We start from the raw sequence: 17,941 nt of genomic DNA on the forward strand, positions 1-17,941 counted from the left end.
AAAAAAAAAACACCCATGTTGGCTGCGTGCATGATAGTTTCTCTCAACCAACTCTTACTTGATGATGGGGGGGGGGGGCAAATAGGCCCATTGGTTGGAAGGGGGCTGATAATCGTCAGGCAATGGGGACAAAAAAGTGAGAAACTTTTGTTGTCAAGAAGTTGAGAAGAGCATTTTCATACTTGGAAGAGTAGAGGGATTGTGAATAATGGGGATGGAGGAGATAGGAATGTAAAATACTGATAAATTGCACATTACTAGTATTGCAATATAGCTCTAAGAGGAGCAACTTGATCTGAAAGTTTGGTGATGTTAAACTGAGTTTCTGCTTTGTTTCAGCATTTGGAGGACTACCAGCGGCGACTGGATTTTTTCATAAAACCCAATGAGGTGCCATTGTGGGATGAATTTCATGTAAGTACATACCATTTGTTTATTTTTTTTAAGGAATGCAGTTCTTTTGGGCTGTACAGTTGCTGCATACCAGTCTGCAATAATTCTCTAAAGATCAAACATTTTTTAAATGTGATTTCTACAAATGAATGCAGCATTTTTCATTAGTAATGTCTTATTAGTGGCAGACATATTTTTCATTTTTTACCATAAGTAGCTTGGCCATACCCTGTTTGGATTGTGGTTTTACCTCTAGCCTTCCCCTGACAAACACAGAGCAAACAGAATAAAACGCAGAACAGATGGATAATAAATATATGGGCTCTCTCAGAATAATGAGAACATTCTTTCTGTTCTGAGTACCAGACACAACTCTAATGATTATTTTTTGCAGTGCACTACTCTGCACCACTGCGCTAAGTATGGCAGTCTTTCACTTTCCTTATACCCCATATCTTTAAATTTGTATTTTAAAATAGAAGTAATCTCCGTGTATCTCTGAAGTTTTAAACAACCCACTAACCCTAACTGTGACCTTTTTTGGACAACTCCAGGACAGGTCAAGACAGCCACTCTAGAGCATCCAAATTAATACCTCTCCATTCGGAAGTTCGGAGTGCTGTGTGACATCCAGAGTAGCTGTTTCACTGTTATTAATTCCAGCATTTTAAACAATCATTCTTCTCAACTTTCGATCTTCTCATCTCATACATTTAAATTTCAGTCTTCTGTTGATTCGATCTACTGAAGTAAATCCGTATATACACGCTCCCAAATAACATTGTCACAATTGAAAACATATTGCACTAGACAGCTGCTAACATAAAAATATAAATCAAGAAATTATTCTAATAGGAGGACTTAACATAAGATAGCGCAGACCTAGATGCAACTGTCTGCTGTATTAGTAACTTATTCAGTATAACCCAGTTAATTCTAGACCCCACTAGATATGGCAAATCTTTCAAAAATGCCAGCAGTTTAAATTTGTGTATTATCTTCCAACCCTGAAGCAGTAATACAAGTGGGAATTATCCCAAATTCTCAGAGTAACCAGCATCCAACCTTTGTCTTCGGTGACCACCCAGAAATCAACAAAATCGTGCAATGCAGGATGGACAGAAACCCTCCATATTCAAAAGTGACATTTAGAGAGATCCTTAAGTAGTGCAAGTACACTCCACTAAAAATTCTCCATCTAGATGAAGCTGTCATTTACCTCATTATCACCTGTTTAAATATCTTAAACTGTCCATGCCCTCACTACAAAAACAAGTAAAATGTACAACTGGCCATAGGCTGGTTCAGGCAGCAACATTTTTGAAAATGTGAGACAGGGCTGGAATAAATGGTAGAATGGTATAACTTAATCCAGATACTAAATGTGTCTCTGTCTAAAAAAACCTCGCCAAGGGGCAGATGCTTTTGGACAAGAAAAAAGTCCCATGCAGATTTACAACAAACACACTACAATAAATAGGCAAGTATTAGGCCAGATGCCCTTGTGGGCCATTTTAAGCCTATCCATTTACTCTCTTTGTGGTTCAATTAACCTTATCCCATTTGGGTAGAGAATGGCCTTGTCCATCCCATGGTTGGTAATTGCGTATTACTCCGAATGAGAATAACTGGGATCATATCATAGATAATTTGAGGGGAAACATGCATGGGATAAAGCATTTAGGAGCTGTCTCTTTCCATTAGTAGTACGGGGGGGGGTGCAGTCCTAGGGTAAATTTTATATTTCCCTTCCATAGATCCAAGTTGTACTTGAATTTTATTTTATGTAGATGAGGAGTGTTTTCTAGATCAGCAGTATTCTCTGAGAGGTATGCCTTCCCCTCCAAATCATTCTTTTGATGTTGTATAAGAGATTTAAATCCCTAAACTGAGCATTTCTGATGCCATTTGACTTGCTGATGTACAGTAAATCCATCAGTACTGGGTTGGAAGATGCTTTATATGACAGATACAGGTTCTGTTAGTAGTCTGTAGGATAATGAGTATTGTGACAAGGCTTTTTGTCAAATAATTTTAGCCAGCTGTAAATCTAGTGAATCCAGGTAAAAAAGAAATCAACTCAACCCACTACCAATAGAAACACATACTGCCATTGCTTCCAAATTTTATGAACATCTCAAAGCATTTGCATCCTCACTCACTCAATAACCCCCCCCCCCAGTGTCGGGTGTGCACACAGACACTGTTGTCCTGGTCCTCCCAGCAAGGCTAATAAAGAATTTGACAAACAACTTCCTCACAGACTATATCAAAATGGGAGCTGTTGTACCTTTTATCCAGTGTCTGTTCTTATTATTTGATCTGTTTGAGTCCTGTGTACCATCACTGTGGAAAACATTCTGAATCATTTTTGTATATAAGCAAAAAAGTCTTCTGATTTCTGCAGTTATATGTCAATCACCATACTCTTAAACCTTTCCAAATTCTAGATCAATGTATTCATGCACAGATCCTAAAGTTCCTCTTAGAAATATCATTGTCTTCCAAACAGTATGAATTTTGTAATAACCATAGCACGAAGTCAGCATTACTACAATTCCTACACTTTGTAAACCAAAAAAGAAATGAACACTCAGACTACTTTATTTCTCAACCTCTCTAAAACCTTTGACATGGTATTGTACCTGTTACTGCTCCACAGACTCTTAGTCCCGAGGCCTAAACAAAAATACACTTGCCTTGTTCGCTAGCTACCTTAGCAACCAAAAACCTATGGGATAAAACGCGGGATAGTTACTCAGTTTACCTGCTTTTTCAAACAGGGTTTCCCCAAGGCTCCATGCTACATCCCCTCCTGTTCTTTATATTTGCAAAGGACATGAAATTAACAGCCAAACGTGCTACTATTATGCAATATGCTGACAACTCCAGTCTAGTCTGTTTTGCTGTCATGTTTCAGTCTGTTACTTTCTGATTTATTCAGGCCTGGCTAGAACAATCACAGCTGCTAGAGAATCCACCTCAAGTAAAAGTTTTACCTACCCTCAATTTGATCCAGCAAGAATTAAATAACTAAGTAATACTTCATCCAATAAAACTAAGAGCAAGTCATCCACTCACCCACCTTGGCATTATTATTGATGAAAAACTGAAATTTGACCATCACATCAACTGTATTTTCAAAAAAAAAAATTGTAAAATGAGGCCACTATATAAAGTAAAAATCTCACAGCCCACAGTAGAACAGCACCTGCATCTTTCTTCCTCTTACCTATTCTGCAGTACACTACTTCCGTCTTCCCATATCTTCAGTCAATTGAGTTTTCCAAGATGCCGATCTGCTATAACAAAACTGCAAAATTTACTGCTGACCTATCAGCACTTCCAGTTGCCACACAGATATTAGGAAACTTGAGTGGCTAGAACTCCCAAATGTTATTGCTTATTCACAATTAAAAATAGCCCACAAGATTCCTTTACCAGACACCCAAGCTTCTGGCCATCAGCAGTATGCTAAAGTGCTACATTTCTGTTTAAGAACATAACGTCTGAACAACAACATCAAAACGAAACCCAGAAATTGGGAAACACAAATGGCAAAACCCCATTCTGTAGACATGTATTCAAACTCTGGAATACAACTCCATCTATTAAACAAACCAGCAGCTCCCTCACATTTAGAACCAACATTAGACAAGAACTGTAGAAATCTTAGCTCTGCATCTGCCTCTCACCACCATGGGGAAAAAAAGTAAGTCATAACTCATAGTAAACTAGATGTATTATTTAAGACAAAGTCTGTGAAATAAGATTTTGTCACTTTTTAAAAAAATATATATTCCTAAGGAAGTTATTCCATGTGTACTACCTCTAGCAGAAGCTATCCACAAATAATTACAAGTAGAATATGCACTATTCCTCGAAGTCATACTGGCATGGCAGGTATTGTCCACCACATAATGAATGTTTTTTGCTACTGATATTATCCTGTAATGCTAAACTCTTTCTCCCTTTTGCTGTATTGTTTAATGTATTAATTTGTACAAATTGTGATGTTATACTGATTGCATTGCTGTACTTCAAAAATTGCATAGAACTCTCCTCCTCAGGTCTTTACTGAGAACTGGTAATACACTCAACCAGTGAAAACCAAAAGCAAACAAGTTATGCCATGAACGCGGTCATGATGAGCATTTTTTTATGTGCAGCCAATGCTTGCAAAAATGATTATTTAATTCTGTTTTTTTTTTCGTTACCCTGCTTATCATTTAATGAACAATGCAATCACAAATGTCATAAACAGAAAATATATTTAAGCTTTTTTTTTCTTAAAACTACACAGTTAAATAGAATGTCAAATCCCCAAGATGTAGCACAAAATACAGAAAAAGATTTGGTTACTAATGTCTTGGACCTGAAATTAGCATGAAGCAGAAGATTTTCGAATGTTTCCTCTGAAGTATGTTTTTTTTATCTAATACTATTTTTGTTGAATCACAAATCACTGAACAAATGCATAGAAAGCTGATTTCATTCAAAACATGCATGTGAATCTTATTTCGTAGGGAATTTTATATATTACAAATATACCTTCAACATTTTTTTTTCCTTTGGGGGCAAGCACCTCTGCAGCTCCCCCCATATGGGAACTTTTCCTCCTCCCCCAATTCCCTTTAATTAAGAATGCTAACTCCACAGTCTCACCACCATGGGGAAAAGAGAAAAAACATCATACAGTGAATAACTGCTGGTGTACAAACAGAACTTTTCTAGAGATAGGAGTGTACAGCATAAGGAGTGGGCTTTGGCAAGGTACAAATCATATTCTCCACTAATTTGCCTCATTATTCCCATGATCATAGGTAGGTACTAGGCTATCTACCCGAGAGCATTTTTAAGCATAGCCAGTGTGTGTCGGCTTTCGCCGCCCCATTGATTAATTAACTGAGCCTCTGTCAAGCAGAGCCAATGAAGTGATCCCAGGGGTGTATTTTCTGTTACCCATCCACCCGTCAAGGCTTCTCTTGAAGAGTGTTAGTGAGGGGCTCTGCCTAATATAGTTAGGAATTTTGTTCCAAAGCATGGGAAGTCTCTGTGACAGGAATCAATCCCTCCAGCATCTTTTATTTATTGTTGTGGCGAAGTTTAGCTCACTTGAGCATGTGGCTCGCAGTGACTTGGATTTCTTTAGGTGGAGCATGTCCATCAATTCTGAGTTGGACATGGCTTTGTAAGTCAGGCAGAGATCACCGCTGAGTAAGCGATATGCCACTGTGTACAGCCGGAGTTTTTTCAGTCGGGCTGCATAGGACATATGTTTGAGGCCAGTAATCGTCTTGGTGAGGTGCTTTTGTGGTCTTTCCAGCTGTTGGAAGTGTCTTGTGAGGTGCACCCTAATGGGGCATTGTACTCCATGATGGGTCTGATAAGTGACGAGTAGGGGGCACTATAACCTCTTTATTTCTAGATGCGAAACCCTTAGTAATTAGATGGGCCACATAGAAGGATTTCCTAACTACTTTGGCAATATGATTGTCAAAGGAGAGATTACTGTCTACCTGGGTCCCCAGATCTCTTATTACCTCTTCTGTATTAAGGGGGCTGCCACCTATGTGGTAATTCATGGGTGTTTTGCTTTTCCCAAATGGGATGACTATGCATTTTGTGGCATTTAGCTTGAGGCCATGACTTTAACACCAGGTGTCTGTCTCAGTAAGGCCTTTTTGAAGGATGTCCGTGTCAGCCGGAGAGTCAATTATAGCTCCCAGTTTACAGTCATCAGCAAACTTGGTTAGCCATAGTCCTCCTGTGTTTGCCTGTACTTCTGAGAAATATATGCCAAACAGTAGGGGTCCCAGAACTGAGCCTTGCGGGACACCACTTATGACTGGTTTAGAGTCGGACCTGGAGCCTGCTATTCTTACCATGTGAGTTCTGTCTGTAAGTCATTTGGCAACTCATCTTGTGATGTAGGGGTTTATGTTCAGGCTGGTGAGTTTTTCTATAATACCTGAGTGAGGAATTTTATCGAACGCCTTGGTGAGATCAAGGTAGGCTGTGTGAACCACCTTTCCCTCATCTCTGGCCTTGGTGACTGTCTCGAAGAAGTCAACCAGGTTTAGTAGACATGATCTGCCCTTAACAAAGCCGAACTGGGTCAGGTCAAGTGTTTGGAGGTTCCCAATGTCTTTGTTAATGAGTTCCATGATGATGTGCTCCATAGCCTTGCAGACCAGGCTAGTCAGGCTTATGGGGCGATAGTTACCGGGGTCTGTTGTGGCCCCTCCTTTGTGGAGCAGAATAACCTTTGCTGTGCGCCATTCTATGGGCACATAGCCTGTGGAGAGGCTGAAGTGGAACAGCGTGTTTAGGTGGGTCCTAGTTCGTTCTGTAGTTCGTGCAAGACGCAGCCTGGGACACCATCTGGCCCCATTGATGCTGTGTTTTTGGCTTTTGAAAGGTCTGTTTTCACCTGTGCTTCTGTGATTTCCGGGACACTACACTAATATCCTAAACCATAACAATAGTGATTGCCTATAGCTTTCTACAGTTGTCTATGAATTGTTACTCAGCTAAATGAGCTTGTAGTGAATTTTTCGAAGATTTAAATTTCAGTGAATAAAACATTTCAATGAAATTAATTGTAACCCTCCTGTGTTATGCAGATATGTTTAATGCCTTTCATTAAGTTTATTCAGCAGAGCTAGACATCTGTGTTGGTTAATTATGAAACAACCATGCTCAGTGTCCTTTTCATTGCTGTAGTCTTGTGTATTTATATTTCAAGATGTCTTAAGAATTCTTTAGTTGTTGAATAGTTTGTTTTTGACTTTAGTTAAGGCCATCAGATCACTGCAGCATTTGATTCATTTGTAGTCAGAACATTATTTGGATAACAAGTTGCACATTTTTTTCCATTTGTTTACCAGGGAAGTCCAACTGTGTGTGTGAAGACCCCTTTTCAGCGGAAGCCCAGGGAGAAAATCTCATTTGTTGTGATCCACACAGTTTATTTATTATTTATCCTCAGTTGTCCCAGTTACTCCCATTAGGATAATGGCCAGTTGAATTTATGCACATATACAAAATAGAATCAGGAATGCGCAAGCATTATTTTGAAAAGAGAAATGCCAAAAGTATGAAATTCAAATCACCAAAAAAAATATATACATTAGTGTAGTTGATATAGAATTATAGCACCTTATTACGTTCAATAGGAGTACAATTGCATAGATAGCAGTATATAGTCTGAGAAAAAATGTATGTTTGTTCAGGATTTAGTCAGAGTTTGCTATCAAAGGTTTAGGGATTGTATTTTGTGATTATAAGGGCTGATAGGCAGGAACATACTGAGTGATGGCAGTACTATACGTTTAGGCTAGATTTTGCTGGCTTTGTGTGGTGTGTGGAAGATTGAGGTCTGTTTTTTGTTAGATTTATTTATTTATTTATTCATTCACTCATTCATTAATCTGCATAAACTGTCAAGGAGCAGTTGAATTATTAACCCTTTCCTTTTCACTTAATGCATGTCCTACTGCTTGCCACAACTTTTGATCCCAGTCTCTATTTTTTGACAAAAGAGTCATGAAATGTTATGCCATTGTATCATCGCATATCATCGCATCCCACCTTCATCAGATTGCTCAGAAGAATGCTTAATGTTTTAAGAATGTATTGGAACAAGACAAGCTCTGATATTTTCCTTCATTGTATATCATAAGTTATAACGTGGTAGATAATTTGTCTTTCTCTTTAGACACTAGATCTGACAAAAAAAAAGATGATCCACGAGGGACCACTGACCTGGAAGGTGACTAAAGACAAGTCAATTGGTGAGAGCTTAGTGATTTATTCTAATTTTACATATTCTTTTCAAGGATACATCCAAACTTCATTTGATACTTGATTTGAGATTATGAAGAACAGTGGAGGCTAGCATGCCAAACCATGGTTAAAAGACAGTGTTATTTTTCTAATACCCTTTAGCAACTCCTGTTAGCAGGTACTGGCACTCTATGTGGCATTATTATTTAGCTGCAGAACTAGTGCTCTTGCATTTTTTTTGTTCACTAACTTTTGGAGTATGTGTGGGCTATCTTATTTCATGTGCTCCTTCACCAGGGTGTCTGAGCAGAAAGGGTTTGTGCTTAAATAGGTTTGAGCTTTGTAGGTGATGCTGCTGTTAACATAAATTAACTCTTTCATACTATTTACTCTTACTAAATAATGTGCAGTGATGCATTCAGGGTAAAACTTGAGTATTGAACCTGCCTTTGTAGAAGAGATTGTTGTCTGCATCAAGCACTCAATACAGTACCTCTCAACTGTCCAGAATTTTGCAGAATGTCCAGATTTTTGCCTTATATTTTTGGTCTGTTCTTCAAAAAATATGTAGATTTCTGGAAAATCACTGAGGATTTAAGACTATGACAGACGTTGGAGTTTTAGACATCACATCCTTCAGAGTAAGCATGCTAAAGCAAAATTTGCTATTCTATCAATTTTCTAAGTTTATAACAGTGATATTTCACATGTGGCTTTTATCCTTGCATTATTTTTGGTTTTGTGTAGCAATGTTGTGCTAAGAGGTTGAGAGCTATGCTTAATATATTGCTAAATGTGATTATTTCAGCAACAGATAACTGAGAATTCCTTTATAAAAGTTGCTGTATTACTGTACAGGAGGGAATGTGTTGTTGCAAGAGAAACGTTAGTTTTACTCAATACATTCATTAGCAGGTGGAGATTATATATTAATTTTCAAGGTTGAATGCCCTCATTGAAAATAAATGAAAGAATGCAACACATTTGGGTAAATAAAATTAGGGCCTATGGTTGGTATACTTTTCATGAGTATTCTGCAACCAGTTTAATGTGATGAAGCATTCCACTGTATATTATATCATCATGGCATAAATCAGTACATTGGATCCCTTTTTATAAGAGACTGTGTGCTTTACTGTGACCCCAACAGTGCTGGAGCAGAGACTGCACACCTCCATTTTCTAAAGTTGTTACATTCAAATTCCCAAAAATTCTAATCACATTTCTTCAATTTTGGTGGGATATATTTATAGATCTGAAGCACTGGAGTAGAACAACCTCCTTTCAGGGGAGATGCAGAAGGCGCAGTCCCCTCAAAAGCTATCCATTTATCTTGAGCTCTGTCAAAGTGAAATGGGATTATGGAACAGTGAGGTTATAAAAATGGGGTTCGGGACATTTGTCTATGGAGAAACCAAATTGGCTTCTAAAGTTGTCATGTTTTATAGCAAGAACACACAAACCTACCTGGTAGAAAATAGATCATGCACTAATTCCTTGGCTGAGACATCTACTTGATTAGCTCACCAGCAGAAACATTTTCTTGTTGGCATTGGTTTCATACTGACCTCTAAACCTCTCAGGAGGTTCTTACTGATCAGTAGTAGTGGGCATAATGAAAGGAGCCAATTGTCATGTTTAGCAAGTAAAAATGTAAGTGCATTTAGTTCATCCAAGAGTGTTTTATTTATATATATATATATATATATATATATATATATATATATATATATATATAAACGTGTCTGCATTTTCGAATTTATACATCGGAAATGAACATTTCCGAATGTACCTAATGTCGAAAACAGCTGTGTATTGTCGAAAATGTATATGTTATGACAGTCGAACTTTTGAAAGTTTGATCATCTAATATAGACCCTTCCTTGGCAGCCATGCAGATGTCTTCCCATTGTCCCTTTGTAAACTGCCTTTCCATTCTCTTTCACAATTTTTTTTCTGACTTCCTGTGATTCTTATAGTTGTCATACAAGTATTTTATATGTTAATGTATGCCTTTTTATCAAAGGATTCTGGTCTAGACTCAATTAAAAACTCTACCAGAGCTGATCTCTCATGTCCCTTCTTTTTGCCTATGCTCTTATCAGTCCGTTAGATAAGACATTCTTTAATCTGTTGTAAAATTTATGGTTAGCCGCATCCCAGACTATTACCATTCCCTCCCAAGTTATTTATTCCCAATACTTTGGTTCTTGCCAATTTCTTCAGTAAACTCCTACCCCCCTCTTTCCTATTTTATGTACCCCCCTGCTTGCAGTTATCCCTGTTGGTAAAATCTCATTTCTTTATTCCCATGTTGGTTTTGTTTTCAGTGTTGCCGTCTGCTACTTTAGCAATTTAATAGTCTCCATGGGTGTTGTATTCTCTTTAAGGACCTGCATCCAAATCCTATTATTTCCTGAACTCCTCCACCTGTTTCATCATAACCCTATTTGTATTGATTTTTTACATTGTTTTAGTTATGTATGTGAGCCTTAACTGCCTGTCATGTAATCCTAAACCACTTTGTTCTGTGGAGAGAATCAACTTACCCACGTAACTCTTGCCCTAATCCCCTCCATATAAATTCTTTCAAACCTGTTTTAGTTATCCACATACCCTAGTTGATAAAATGATGCTTTACCTGTATATAGAACTAAAGGAACTAAAAACATTTTACTTCATATCCAAAATTGAGATTTTTTTTAGCGCTTCAGTTTTTGTACATTTTAGTCTCTTCCTGTATGTCTTTACTTGCCATAACTGAATCTTTTTTAATTAATGCACACAAATACTTGCTTATGTGCCAACAGCTATGGGTATTGTGAACCAGTTCATATGTGGATATATTTTGCTAATATACCCTTTGTTTTATCTTCATTTATTTTATATCCCAAAAGACTTGAAACTGTCTCAAAATGTTCCACAATACTAAAATTTCCTATTTTGAGATGTAGAAAATACAAAATAACATTTGCAAATAAAGCAAATCAATCTTGATTACCATACCAGTTAAATGCTTGAATCTGAGAGTCTTTTATTTTTCTTCTAAATGTAAAGCAAATAATCCCTGTCTGACTCCTTTTATTAAGCATAGCTGTCTGAGAGGAATCATCCACCCTTATTTCTTGCCTATAAGCCTTCATATATCTTCCTTGTTTATCCTAATTATGCTATCTGGGAGCACAAATGCTACTACTGCCCGATGCATAAAATCCTATCTAACTCTAGTGAATGCTTTCTCTGCCTCAGGACCTACCCAACTATAGTGGCATTTTCTTGCTACCTACTTCCATCTGTATCATCATGGTTGTATTAATGTTAATTGTTTGCCTTCCTTCCATAAAACCATATTGATCCTTATTTATCAATTTTGTCAACACTTTTGCTATTTTATTAGCTAGTTTGGGCACACTTTATGATCATAATTTTAAGATTGAAATGGGTCTGTATGAAGCTGTATCTGAAGGGTACTTGACCCTGTTTAGTAATGCAGCCACCATAGTTTTCTTCAGAGTCTAGTGACCCCCTCCCCCACTTTAAAACATTAAACCCATCTGTTCTTTAATCACTTACTGTTCTGCTAACTTTCAGACTTCACAGAAATACTGTCAGTTCCTAGAGACTTTCCTGTTAGTTGATAATACATCGTCATATTTATTTCCTCTCTTCAGATTTTGGCTATTAATCATTGAGCCTCATCTTCTACATTTTGATAACATTTCTGAAAAATCCTTAATACCTCTATAGGAATTCTAGTTAGGTTTTTTTTGTCCATGTCTTCAAAGTTTAACAACCCTTTCTACTTTCTGTTGCCTAAATCATTCTGCCACGATTTTTGTATTATGGAAATATTAATCATACTTGCTTAACAGCAACCTTTCTAAACTTGTACATGTTATCTAGATACAAAATTGCTTTCCGGTTAACACTCCAGATTTGCTTCTGCTGTTGTCCTGTGAGATTTCCTCTTATTCTGCAATATTGTAACCTCCACCAACCCCTGTAAATAATTCCTTTTACTACTTTCCCATATCTCACTCTGTCTCATACCATGTTTTTAAGTTCAGTTCTCACTTTATCCCACTCGGTAACTTACCCTTCTGAAACAGTTCTGCCTTTTATAATAACTCTCAAGTCATATCCACTCTCCATCCCTTAAATTCTTAATAGGTAAGTACAAAAGCACCAGAGTCCCATTTTTACTTTATTACTTTGCATCTCTGTCTTAGTTTTTATTGGTGCATAATCTGAAAAGCTTTCTTTGTCCCTGCTGAATGTCCACTCTAAAATCCTTTCTTTGTCGAATTCATGTGTTCATTTCTGTCCAGACATCTCCTGTATAACTATTTGCACTCTTTACATTTTTAATACAATTCAGTACTCCTGTCTTGCTTTCTTTGTATACCTGAATGGCCATCTATGTTCTATGTTAACATTGACAGAGTATCTGTTATGATAAAAAGCTTTTTCCCACACCTGTTGCGCATGACACTTCTTTTGAATGTTTATTTCCAACTTTTACTTTACATGCTTACACTTAATGATTGGACAGTCAGTGTTGTCTGTGATTGTTCTCATTTCTTTTTGAACCCGTGTTACATTTTCAAACCTTTTTGCTTCAGTTAAAATACTTAAATTGAATACATTTTCAGAACCCCAAACGTTTTATATTGCAACAAACACTCACAACGATGTACACTTTCCCAGAATGAAGTTTGCCCCACCAGATAAAGAGCAGTTACCCCAAATCAGTGGTTGTAATCCTAGGCATCATGTATTCTGATGTGAAGATTGACCATTGTAAAAGGACATGTTACTTAATACTGATTAATATCTGTTCTTTTCTTATCACTATTTCTTTTCCATATGTGAAAAACAAATGGCATGCTTTCAGCAACCATCAACATTTAGCATTAAGAAAAAGTGCACTGGCTGCCTTTAATAAATAAGCTAATTGTGCACTATTTGGAACTGCTTGCATAACTTATTCACTACCATTTTAAACTTTATTTTTCACTGAACTGCTTGCCAAGGTACATGTGAATGTTAATTACTCCGTACCTTGTACGTGTCACTCAGTATAGTAATTATAATGTTCCTTTTACCTATCACTCAGAGCATGCTGCTAAGACCTTTCTTGGTTAATTGCTTGCATTTGTCATCCCATCTTGTCCATCTGCTAATGGAAAAAATATCAGCTAGTAGCTTGGCAAAAGCAAGAGAGCACCCTTTTAGAGTTGATTCAAACACAGAGGTCAGACATCTCATCACTAATTTCTTGCCCTTGTTTTGTTCCTTGTCTTAACTCATTCATTTCAATGGAGCTCAGGAAATTTACACTGTAACATCCAATGGGAGGAGCCTAAGTCTTTTGACAAAATCAAATTATGCCTCACATTTAAAACAAATGTTCATATCTGTGGAACCTCTGGATTATGAAAGAAGTATGAATGGCAAACTCTTCAGCACAAACTATTTTTTATAGTGGTAGTATTCTTTAGAATCTTGGTCTTATGCTGAATTTTATAAGTCACAGTAAACACAATAACTATTACATTTGTAATATTTTGTAAACAACTTACACTATCTCAGTAACCACTCAAATTAGCACATACTGTCAGCAGCATTTTATTCATCTAACTGAGAGCGTTACTTGATTGTTCAGATATTTAGAAAAATATGAAAATTATATCTATATAAGTTAATGTCATAAAAACAGCATTTAATATCTATATACCTTCACTAGACAGAGGTCAGATATTAATGCAGTTGAGTTTGCTATGCGCTTTATGATGAAATATTTTAAAACTTTGGACATAGCATGTTTTTTGAATTATTGATGCAAATATGAACAAGCAATATTTGATGCCTAGAGGCGTCAGTGGGAGTTAACTACAGATGCACCTGGAGGCGTCACTCGGATGTAGTGAACAATTGCTAATATAAACATAAACAGCTAATAGAAACTAGAAAAAATACCACTTTTCATGATTTTCATTTGTCTCATTTTTCTAGCCTGTTTGCTTAAAAATGCATTGCCTGTAGCTTAAACTAGGAACAGGGAAAATTATTATAGTTAAATACATCCATAATGTGATGAGTACACTTTTACACCCCCACCAGCCCAATATCACAACTTCACATTGCTTATTTTTTAGCCTTTCTTGTCTTGTTACATTAAGCCCTAGATACATTACAGTTAAGAAACACTGATAAACTCCTCTCAGACTTGCATTTAAAATATCTCTGCATGCTCTACAGAATTGCTTTACATATAGCTTGCAGTTTACATCAAGAACTTTATTATACAAATGCGAATAATAAAATTACTGTAACATTTTTGTCCCTTTAGTGCTCTTTTAAGCATTAATGACATAGTGGGGATTGTTTTATAGTCCTCCCACCAGTTTAACACAGTCAGTAAATTTCCAGTATTTTTCAGCCACTTCTTGCAAAACCACAGGTCTCATGTCTAAACTGCCTCTACTAGTAATGATACTCTATAGTTCTCCTGTGTATTCGCTAATTTCATATTATTGCTGGTCTTCCTCGTCATCATCATCTCAACCTCCCAACACCAGTTATGGTTCAAGTCCAAAGCACTCTTGATTCTTGTAGTCATTTCCTGGCTTTTTCTGTCATTCAAACATTTTCGTTTGAAACATTGGAAAAGGTTTCTGTAGCAGATTTGCACTGTGGACTTTGCTCCCTTTTGCTTGCTGGCGCCTCCTCTATTGGATAAATGTTTATTTCCTTTTTAGCATTTCTGCTTGCAAAAATGTTGCTATCTTCCAGAAAAAAAAATATTCTAAAGACAGCTGGATATAGCAACTTGAATTTCACACCTGCCCATCGACATCACCTGATTGCAGGAATACAGTAGCTGATTTTGCATGTGCAAATTTGGAGCATACACATGAAGTGCCCATTCATTAACAATGCTTGCTTTGAAATAATAGTCGATTTACTTTACTTTCATAAAATGAATACAGTCTGTTCCTTCCATTTGCAGCAGAAAATGTCAGGTTTTCTCTTTGGCGTTAGCCTTATACCTCTATTCATTTTTAAAATCCTTCTTCTTGAGAAGCCTCCTATTCAGCCAGTCTTTACTTCGTCACAATTGCATTCTTTAGTTTTACTAGCTCATGTAAATAGCCACTTAATTTGACTTTATGTATTCCTCCAGTGTCTCACTTATTTTAAACATCTCTTGAGTACATTTGATATATTTTTCCTCGAAATTACTGAAAACCATCTCCTGTACTAAGGATGAAACTTGTGCTGCTTTTTGTTGGCCAGCTGCAAGGATCTTCCTCATCAAACTGTTGTTATCCTCCTCCTGGTTGATTTATTTGTTACTTTTTTATGTAGACGTATTTACAACAGGTGAAAATGCCAGTGATTATTTTACTCATTAAGATGTTTCCTGGTGTCTTTTTTGCTAGATACTTTATACTGGCCACAGTAAGGAAAGTTTGTTTTACAGGGAGTGGTAAACAGAAGTTGGCAGCTTTACTGGTGAAAGCATTTATTTCTATATAATTTTTTACACTTTACATCCTCACTTTCTTTATTCAGTCTTTCAGTTCACTATAACTGTGGTATTTTTACTTTTTTTTTTTTTTTACTTTACACCTACATAGATGTCTGTATTTCTACGTCTAATTTTCCAACACCCCCATTCTGTTTTTTGCATGACTTGTGTTCCTGCACAAATTATCTACGTACATATTATTACTAAATGTCATTATACTGTGCATTCATATTTTCTTCAGAATGTCGGTGCATATTATCCATATTTATTTCCTTAACTCCTGGAACTTTAAAAAAATTGTATATTCTCTCCCTTAACCAACAAAATATCCCCATGCATTCAAAAATATGTTTGTGACATTATTTTACATTTGCATCCCATTCTGTTGCACAGTGTTTCAGTCATGTTCTTGTATTTAAGTTATTTTTTCATTGGTAATACTTCGTGATTTGGTTTCCATAATTCCATTTCATATTGCTGTTTGTTTTTCATTTTTCTTTTCATCCTCTCCTTTTGTCCTTAAAGTTATCTTGGGCATTTTACAAATTATGCTGTTTTGTTACAGTTGTACTATGTTTCCCTCAGTTACAACATGCTGGAGCTTCTACCAGATGGCAGAAAAAAAAGGTTTGAGCCTTCAACTTGTTGACGCAACTTTAATAATTATTTTTGCAGGAGCAAGACTCACTTAGTTATGTATATTGACTGTATAGCCACTCGACTCCAGAGAATAAAGAGAAATCCATTGATATTGAATCACTTGTAGGCACACAGATTGATACCCCCAATGGCAGTTATTTTCTGTATGTAACCATGATTGCTGAGTAAAAATAGACATGTTGAAGCTTTGTCCAGCTTCAGCTTGAGGAATAGTAGGGTAAATGCTTTTGTTTCCACTGTGTTTTACCCTAAAAATAAAGTGGTGTTGATTAAAGTAACACAGGGAATATCTTTACTCAGTCTTCCATCTTCCAATTTCCTGTAAATTAGCTGTCATTTTTTATAGGTTCAGAGTAGCTCCTGTTTACTTTGAAAAGTCTTTATTTTTACATCTTTGTCAGAATTGCAAATATACTTGCCATATAGCTGCAAATTCCTAATAGCTCTGATTTATGTAAGTATGCCTTTTGTACAAATTTATACTGACTGCATAATGCTGCATGTAATGCTGTCATGTCTTATATCATTTGTATTACATTTTCTAATTTTTGTTTTATTAAATGTTAGGTTAGGCCTACTGTCTCAGAGTTTTTTAGGCTCAGTTTGATCAGTTTTAATTTCCTTACCCATATATATTTTATACTTTTTCTCCATACTTAAGTTGAAAATCCATGCTTTTTGCTCTTTCCCTTATTGGCTTATGGTACTCACTTTCTCAAGCAATCTACCTAAAGCTCTGAAGACTAATTGTGAACCCTTGCAACTGCTAAAAGGGGATTTATGCAGCTTTTTCAGAGGGAATGCGCCCCGTTTCTTTTGCTTTTAAATGAATCTCTTCTGAAGTTGCTGCACCTCAGGAAAAATTGTAAATGAGAAACCCTGCTTTTGAAGTTACGTATATTAACAGTTACAGGCTTCCCCTTTACCACTGACACCCATACCCATCTTTCTTTCTCTTGCTCCTTTTCATTGTTTTCATTGTCTTTTCCATATGTTGTCATAGATGACATACTTATTTCTTCTCCTAACTTAAATGATCTTACCTTTACTCTTTTATTTTTTTGTTGTCAAGTTCTCATACTAAAGTGTGACCAGACTCATTGGACATCCTTATTTTGCATCTTTTTCTTCATAGGTAGGTATTAGGCTATTGGCCATAGGGCCTGTATAAGCTTAGCCATAAAGGTAAAGCCACCCAAGAAAATTATTTTCCTGTGCTGCTGTTGAGTAGAGCCACGGAAGTGATCCACAGGGTGAATTTCCTATTTCCCCATCCAGACATCAAGATTTTTCTTGGAGTGTTAATGAGCTTTGTTTGATATAGATAGGTAGATGATCTTCGTGTTTCAATGTTGCAGTCGTCACTTTTGGGTTATCTGCTTGCAGTAGCCTTCATTCGGCCTGATTAACAAAGTCTTGGGTCCTGCATCGGTTGCTGTCCCTTCTCCCATCATCAGGGGTATAAAACATGCAGCTAACGCCATTACATCAGTCTTTCTTGACGCGCGGTGCCCGAAGCAGAAGTAGTTTGCAAGTGCCAGTCTGCTGACTCCTGAAATTTTCGTT

The 17,941-nt window shown here is 36.7% G+C and overlaps 1 protein-coding gene across 2 annotated transcripts in view; it reads left to right on the forward strand.

Annotated features, from left to right (window-relative positions):
* ARHGEF12 (Rho guanine nucleotide exchange factor 12) overlaps window positions 1-17,941 on the forward strand; it is a 3,716,336-nt gene that overhangs the window by 2,543,567 nt on the left and 1,154,828 nt on the right. For both annotated transcript variants that reach the window (XM_044081016.1, XM_044081015.1), the window contains 2 exons: window positions 340-414; window positions 8,114-8,189. In XM_044081016.1, the coding sequence (XP_043936951.1) occupies window positions 340-414; window positions 8,114-8,189 (151 nt within the window). The remainder of the gene's footprint in view (window positions 1-339; window positions 415-8,113; window positions 8,190-17,941) is intronic.

The sequence above is a fragment of the Protopterus annectens genome, chromosome 8.part0, assembly GCF_019279795.1.
Source record: "Protopterus annectens isolate FY-2018-M chromosome 8.part0, PAN1.0, whole genome shotgun sequence".
Taxonomy (NCBI): domain Eukaryota; kingdom Metazoa; phylum Chordata; order Ceratodontiformes; family Protopteridae; genus Protopterus; species Protopterus annectens.